Source organism: Vicia villosa, linkage group LG3 (assembly GCF_029867415.1).
Source record: "Vicia villosa cultivar HV-30 ecotype Madison, WI linkage group LG3, Vvil1.0, whole genome shotgun sequence".
Taxonomy (NCBI): domain Eukaryota; kingdom Viridiplantae; phylum Streptophyta; class Magnoliopsida; order Fabales; family Fabaceae; genus Vicia; species Vicia villosa.
Genome location: NC_081182.1, coordinates 34,461,966 through 34,470,714, shown reverse-complemented (window position 1 = coordinate 34,470,714; position 8,749 = coordinate 34,461,966). Strand labels below are relative to the sequence as shown.

The 8,749-nt window shown below is 34.3% G+C and overlaps 1 protein-coding gene across 1 annotated transcript; it reads left to right on the top strand.

Moving 5' to 3' along the window:
* On the top strand, positions 1–8,344 carry LOC131660949 (protein SABRE-like). Its single transcript, XM_058930318.1, has 5 exons — positions 1–500; positions 5,795–5,906; positions 6,329–6,589; positions 6,824–7,089; positions 8,042–8,344. Exons 1-5 carry the CDS (start codon positions 430–432, stop codon positions 8,274–8,276), a joined length of 945 nt encoding a protein of 314 aa, XP_058786301.1. The 5' UTR covers positions 1–429; the 3' UTR covers positions 8,277–8,344.
* The last annotated feature ends 405 nt before the right edge of the window (positions 8,345–8,749 follow it).

Genomic DNA, 8,749 nt, shown 5'->3' with positions numbered 1-8,749 from the left:
AAAAAATAATCAATCTCCCTAATATCCGTGATTATGTTCCCATCTGCGCCGATTATTTACGACTAGCGCGAGCACTACTATTACACAACAAACAAAACACTGAATAAGAGCGTTATAGCACATCACGTTTCCCAAAGCCAAAGCTGTACCCGCGTGGCAGGTGATCGTGCTAGCAACTCTGCTTCACGGATCGGATCTGATCTCTGAATATCAAAATCGAACTCTTCCGATCACTAGGGTTCTTCTTTTTCCTCTCTTATTCTCCCTAACTTCCCGCTACTTTACATGGACTTACGCGGCAGAATCGTCTTCGTCTTTCTTCTCGCTCAATTCCGAGAGTACGATTGAATTCAATTGAGTTGAATTTCCACTCTTCTCCGCTCAGAACTGATAACTACGACTGCTTTTTTTCTTTTCCGTTTGTGAGAAATGGCGGCTTCTCCTGTTAATTTCCTCTTTGGATTTTTGTTACTTTCCATTGCGTTATGGCTGCTTTTCATGTAAGTCCTCGATCAACTTTCTATTTTTTTTAAATTTTTATTTTTGCAAAGTGTTTTTCTTACTGAATTTTTGCATATTAGTATTAGTTTTTGTGAAATTAAAGTTCAAATGCTTGTAGTATATGTTTAAGTTGAAGTTAATTGGAGCAGATGAGTAGCTTGTGTGACAGTTTAGAAATGATTACTGATGTCCGTGGAAGAGTTTTGCATTTTCAGTTTGAAATGTATACTGAATTCAGTTGGTTGAGCAATCAGTTAGTTACATAATCAGGGGGTGGGGTTGACCCGAAACTTCGGAGAAATGTAGACATTGAGAGAATCCTGCTCATTGAATTGCCACAGAAATTAAGACTAGACTAGATAGATACATATTTATCGGGTACATGTAACAAACAAGTAACTTCCCTCTGGATAAATTATCAACATGCTATGATCTCAATATTTGAACACTCATCTGTTAACCTTTCCGTTTTCAATGAAAGCTTTAAACCATGAGTGGGTCAAGTTTAATCACTCTATTCCTTTTCTCACCAACTAGCCCAGGTTTAGGACTCATTTGATCTAGTGCAGTCTGATATTCAAATGTCTCTTTGGCTCAATGCGTGGCTTTATTTTATATGTAAACTACGTTTGAAATTTAGGATGTTTGGGGAAGTAATGCTAATCATGTTTCATAATATGTTTATTGTAAGAGTGACTCTTAAATTTTAGGCCTAACATAAAATGATTTATGAGGTGATGATTGTCTAGGCTTTATAAGCTCTATCTTGGTCTTACCTCGAGGCATAGTGAGGCTTGGATTTCTCCTAACACACCTGTCCCATCTAGGGCTGTTAAGCCTGATGTGTGGATAATACGAGTGCCCGATAAATGGATGTGGATATGCTCTAATACCATCTTAGTTTTTGGGTCTAGCCTTTTTTTCGCGCGATCAAAGTTCCTCCCAAGATCATAGTTGTGTTTTGACTGTAGCTTTTAAGAGAATTAACACTAAGTTTGAAATTACTTAGCCTAAACATCTATAGATTTACTAGACATATTATACATCCACCACCTTGAGTGCCGAACACGTCAAATAGAAAGCAACTAGCAAGTAAAGACTCTGTTTTTTAGATAAGCAAAAAATTTATTACCAAAGGAAAAATAGAAATCGAAGGGATTTAGACCAAATTCAGGAAAATAAAATAACAATAAGAAAAAAGGAAAATGAATTATCAAGTATTATGAAAGCTGGTCCAATCCTAGAATGGATATTATAGACAACGAAACTCACCTTCTTTTAGAAAAGCACATGACAAAACCACTGGGAGAAAGTGTTTGTGATCTTTCTATGAAATACTACTTTCAATTTTATAAATTTTTTTAGCATGTTTGGAGAACTTGATTAAAAAAGGGCAACTCGTTGCAGAGGGCTTCCACCACTGTTGGGTTTGAAGAGACCTATATGTGTGACATCTGGGGCTGATGAGAACATGGATAAACACTAGTGCATCTACACGAGATACAATCAAAGAGCGACTCTTAGAACTTCTATCAAAGGGGCAAACGTTGTTGCAGATTACTTAAAGGAATTGATTAGCACAGCACTATCACCAGTCATATCAATCCGATGCATATTCTTTTTGGGAGTAAAAAATACAAGAACTTCTTGGTTGAGCGTGCTTGTCTTGAAAAACTTGTGGGACATGCGACCTTCAGAAATGTTTTCTAGGATGCGTGCAAGTGATGGAAAAGCGCATTAAAACTTGGACGCTAGTCATTCTGCTAGCAGTTATGAGAAACATTATCAAATTCAATAGTCTAGGTAAACTCGTGTTCCCTATGTAAACCCGCCTTGTAGATTCAACTCGAAAATTCGTTAGAGTTTACTCAATATTAACAACATATATAGATAATATAATACCATTAAAATAATAATTCAATATTTCATCTTAGTAGTAAAACAAATAATTTTAATAGATAATTATTTATAATAAACCAAAATGAAATGGTGAAATAAAAAGCTGAAATGGTAGAAAAATAAGAAACATATGGAGGCATAGCAGTTGTCCATCACATCAACTTTAAAAATATAAAGGCTTAATAAATGTCCTTTTGGTTCCTTTATTTTAAAAATTTAAGTTTTGATCTCTTCATTTTAAAAATAAAATTTTTGATCCTTTATTTTTCAGTATTTCATGTGGTTTGGTCCCCCACCCCATTTTGGGGTCATTTTTACTGACGTGACAATGTCTGAGTGGACAAATTTATTATTAAATATCAACAAAATTGTCTCCAAAACATGACATAGATGCCACGTTAGTAAAATCTACCCTAAACTGGGGCGCATGCCAAAAAAAAAGGCGGGCAAATTTATTATGAATGTCAACAAAATTGTCTCCAAAATATGATAGATATTAAAAACAAATGATTTTTAAAACGAAGGGATTAAAATTTGATTTAAAAATGAGAGGACAACAACAACAATTAAGCCTTATCCCACCAAGTGGGGTGGGCTACATGAATCAACTTACGCCATAATGTTCTATTAAGGATAATGCTTCTATCCAAATCATTATTATCGAGATCTTTCTTAATAACTTGTCTTATAGTCTTTCTAGGTCTTCATCTTTCTTAAATTGTTTGTTTTCTCTTCATCTAGTCTACTCACCTTACTACCAAATCTACAAGTCTTCTCTCTACATGCCCAAACCACCTAAGTCTATTTTCCACCATCTTTTTTACTGTAGGTGCTATCCCGATACTCTCTCTGCCACACTTACTTTATTCTCGTGTTGATTCTTAATTCACCAAACATTCTATCTCGTACAAAATTGCAGGTCTTACCGCAGTCCGATAAAAATTTTCCTTCAGCTTGAACGGTACCTTTGCATCACATAAGATACCTGATGCCTTTCTCCATTTCAACCACCTCGCTTGAATTCGATTGTTTATACCCCCTTCTATTTCTCAATCATTTTGTATTACAGACCCAAAATATTTAAACTGTGTGACTTGAGGGATAATATGGTCTCCAATTTTCACCTCTAAATTAAAAACACTTCTTCTTTTGTTGAACTTACATTCCATATACCCTGTTTTTATTCTGCTTAGGTGATAACCGTGCTTTTCCAAAGCTCGTCTTCAAGTTTTCAACCTCTCGTTTAAATCCTACTTCGACTCTCCAAAAAGGACTATATCATTTGCAAAACACATGCATCTCGGTGCTAGCTAACTCTTGGGTATGTTCCGTGAGTACATACAAAATTAAGGTAAAGGTTGGGGCTTAGCGTTGATCCTTGATGCAAACCAATTGTAATGGAAAAATCGTCCGTCTGTCTACGCTGTGTCCGAATACTAGTCGATGTCCCTTCATACATATCTTGGATAGCTCGAATATGCAATCCTAACCCATTTCTTCTCTAGGGCTTTCCACAAAATCTCTCTCGGCACTTTATCATGCTTCTTCTCCAAGTCCATAAAAATTAAGTGTAGGTCTTGTTGGTCCATCCGATACTGCTCCATCACATGCCGTAATAGATAAGTCGCTTCTATGCTCGACCTTCCCGACATAAAACCAAATTGATTCTCGGTAACTTGAGTCTCTTTTCTTAATCTCCGTTCAATCACTCTTTGCCATAATTTCACGGTGTGACTCATAAGTTTAATCTTCATATAATTTGAACAATTTTGTATGCCCCCTTGTTCTTATAGATTGGAACAAAAGTGCCTCTTCTCCATTCATCCGACATGCGTTTTGACCTCATTACTTTATTAGAGAGTTTGGTGAGCCACTCAATACCTTTATCTTCAAGAATTTTTCACACTTCCATCGGTATATTGTCTGGTCCAACTGCCTTAATGTTACTTATTCTTTTCCATGCTTCCTTTACCTCTTGTTTCTGAATCGGACAATAATAATTATAGTTCCGATCCTCTTCTCTAATGTTGAGTCTATTAGAGTCCGGTGAGATATCATATCCTTCATTAGAGAACCAAAAATATATTTATGCCAAATATAAATATATATTTTAAGACAAAAGATACTGCCACACGTAAATAATTAAATCAAATAGTGGCTAATATTACTTAATTTTTTTCTTTTATAATTTTAAGACTGTAGAATCGTAAATTCATAAACCATCAAAAAATCATGAGTTTTCCAATTTGATTAGTTTTTACGAACTTGTAAGAGCTTATTGAAATTAGAGCTCACAAGCGAGTTAACTCGTTTTGATGACCTAAAATCGTAAGCTCGTTAGAGTTTAAGAGTTAATTTGTGAGTATAATATGCACATAGCTTACCCCTGCAAATAGAGATGTTATTTGTGCAACTAGTAGGTACCTACTACTAGACTTTTAGGAAACTGCCCTAACATAACACATCAAGGCAAGGCTCATTCTCTTTGAAGAGCCTTATGTGTTAAACACAATTATTTTTGTGTAGCAAAATGCTCAGATTTACAAGAATTGTTCTCAGTCTTTATAGTTTACTGTTTTTGTTTCCATTCTATGGTGCTTAGTCCTTGGTGACTTTAAAGGTGTGTCCCTAACAGCTATGTAAAAAGATTTGGGTTATCTTTTTTTATGACAAATATGCATTTACTTTTTGATTGCTTGTCATGTAGATGTTTCTTGTATATCTTTCCTCTTTTCATTTATGTATTTTCTTCCTATTTTTTAATAAATCATCTTGGCATGCATAAAATTAAAAAGAAGAAAAAAGTGCTAATGCCTATTTTTTTATTACAGCCCCATTTCACCTTAACAGTTTATTTTAAAACACATCTTATTCCTTTTAGCTTTATATAAAAATACAAAATAATTCTAGGATAAAATTGTGCATTATTCTTATTCTTATAGGGAGTATCTTGCTATTCCTGTTCAATTAGTTTTTATTAAAAATATCCTTTGTTGTTAATCTTCCTAATAGTTTAAAGAAATAGTTTAAAAGTTAATTGAATAGAAGTGTCAAGAGGCAAAAGAAACTCCTTTTTCTATACGACGATCGAAGAAATCAAAATTGACAAAATAATGAAGAGTATAAAACTCATGGTAGGTGAGGTCTCTAGGATGTTTGGAATGAAACCCCCCAAAGTTTTATTCACAAGCTATATCACATTGATAGTATTCTATAGAGTTCCCATATTATTTTTTCTTTTTTCCTAGGTGCAACTGATAATAACATCCAATGCTTTATGATTTAAATTTACGGTATTTATGTCACCATTTCTTTGTTTTTCCCCGTATAAACAACTTGCTTACAGGCTTTGGACCATCCTGTTTCTTGATTTTGATTATGCTTCTCTTTACAGATCTACTTCCAGATTATTGGCTTGGATTTTGAGTTGGAGTTTGGGAGCATCTGTTAAATTTCGTTTTGGTGGGTGGAAATGTTTAAGGGATGTGGTAGTGAAGTTTAAAAAGGTTTTTCTCTGCTTTCAATCACTAAACTTATTTCATTGTTGGAGTTTATAGGGCATTGGAGAGTTTTACAAGTCATTTTATGAGGCCATAGTTTGAGAGTCTAAATGCACTGAATGTGTGGGTTTTCTTGTGATAAATGCTTAAAAATTGAATGAAGATCTGCTTCATCTCTCACACTTTGTGCTAGTTTCCCCATAAACAATATTTTTATATCAAGTTTTCTCCCGGCCTCTGAAATACGTAGACAGCTTGCTGCCGCTGATTGTTGTTTCCTTTATACATCTGCACTCTTTATCCTAGTTAAATTCCCTTAGTTTTATTCTACTGAAGTGTCATGTCTGTCTCTGTTATCAGATTTCAGACTAGTTTCTTTAGGGGCTCTGGCTCATTACAGTATCTCTGTTGATTCATAACTTTTACAGGGTGCTGTTGAATCTGTATCTGTTGGTGAAATTAAGCTCAGCTTACGCCAGTCCCTGGTCAAACTTGGTGTGGGTTTTATATCTCGGGATCCAAAGCTGCAAGTGTTAATATGTGACTTAGAAGTTGTGATGAGGCCTTCAAATAAAAGCCCAGGGAAGAAAAAAACTCGGAAATCCCGTGCTTCAGGAAGAGGGAAGTGGATGATTGTAGGCAATATTGCTAGATATCTGTCAGTTTGTGTGACTGATCTTGTTCTGAAGGTGCACATCTCCATAAAATTGCGATGTTCTGCTTGTACGGTCAAATACAGGCTGACTTTATTTTCTAAAAACTATGGTGTATTAACAAAAGTTGTTGAAAAACAACTTTAGATCATCAAATTTAATGATTATTATTGACTAAATAAATTGTATTATATTATTTTCTTTTGTTGTTTCTGTTTGGATCTTATAATAATATTTTTGCTCATTGATAATTTCTCCCGAACATTGCAGACACCAAAATTTACTGTTGAAATCAAAGAATTGAATGTGGAAATATCTAAAGATGGTGGATCTAAGTCAAGTTTGTTAGTTAGACTACAAATATTACCTATTCTTGTTTATATTGGTGAGCCGCGGGTTAGTTGTGACCAGTTATCTAATTTAAATGGCGGGGGATGCAGTTCTTCGTGCCAGGCATCCTTTGCTGCTGTAGAAAGGTCTTCTGCCCCTTTTATCTGTGAAAAGTTTTCAGTCTCTTGTGAATTTGGCCATGATAGGTATGTTTCTTCTTTCCATTTATTATTTTAATATTAACATGCACTTGTTAGAATGCTGGTTGGAGTAGATAAAGAGATTGTCTATAAGATGATCCAGAGTATGTTTGGATTTCAGTTTGGGAGGGTCCAAAGATACATTTTAGTAATTTCAAAATGACATCCAAACACACTAGGCTATTTGGTGTTTGACTATTATAGTTGGGAAAAACCGTTATTTTCTAGGAGAAACTAAAACCATAAATGAGATTTTAAATAGGTATATTTCTTCTTTCCATTTATTATTTTAATATTAACTTGCACTTGTCAGAATGCTGGTTGGAGGAGTAGATAAAGAGATTGTCTGTCAGATGATCCAGAGTATGTTTGGATGTCAGTTTGGAAAGGTTCAAACATAGGTTTTAGCAAATTCAAAATGACATCTAAAGACACTAGGCTATTTGGTGTTTAGATATTATAGTTGGCGAAATCCGGTATTTTTAGAGAAACTAAAACCATAAATGAGATTTTAAATATTTTAATTCTATATTGTTTACCTTAACATGGCAATCACTGCCGCATGACCAATGTTCATGCATGGGACATTACTAGTTTAATATGAGCATATAATGCAACACTTATTTTTGCACCAAAGTTATAGACACAGACACTTAGTTCGACAAATATTGCACGATGAGATGAAGAATTCAAAATACCTAATCAGCCAGCAGTTTCTATTTGTTTGGTTCATAATTCTGGTGGTGTACCATATGTACTGAAGAATTTTTCAACTATGTAATCAGTCTAACGGAACTTCCTTTTTCTTCTACATTATTGGTAATATATTGATTTGCTGTTTTTGTATTTTGTACTGTTGTTTTTGGCTTGATTGCCTGATTTCACTTTGGATAGTCTCAGTCCCACTATTTTGTATTGCTGCTAAGTTAAGTCTGTCTTTCTTCTTTATTGAACACAGGGAAGCTGGTATAGTTATCAAGAATGTGGACATATCCAGTGGAGAGGTTACATTGAATTTAAATGAGGAGTTGCTTTTGAAAAACAAGAGTTCATCAGAGTCTTCTTCTAACTCCCACAGTGTTGTAGGGTTACAAGCTGATTCTGTAAGCAATAAAAAACCATCAAAGAAGCAGCAAAGACTTGCAGCCTTCTCCAAGTACAGTTCTATGTTTCCTGAAAAGGTTGTAAATTAACACATATGCCCTATTCTTAATCATCACAAAAACACACACACACATTTAACTATTAAGAGAGAGAGAGAGAGAGAGAGAGAGAGAGAGAGAGAGAGAGAGAGAGAAAACAAGGAGAAAGGAAAGGAAAGGAAAATTTCTTAAACAATAAAACTGTTAAATACACACGAAGCATAGCAAGCACATCAACACAATAGTTGAAGTTTATTTTACTTCAATAATGTCATCTATTGAATTTGAAACTAGCTGAAACTATTTTTTGCTTTAAGATTTGTTTTTTTATTTTGAAGTTACAATTCATTTTGACTGTATATTAAATGACCAGTGCTATCAAATATATTATTATCGCCACCACAAGCATTACTTAATACTCCCTTCGTCCCAAATTATAAGAAACCGGAAACCAATTCACACTTTCTAAGAAAACTAAAACATAATAATTTGGAGTATGACTTTTTGATTTTTCTTTGGAATAA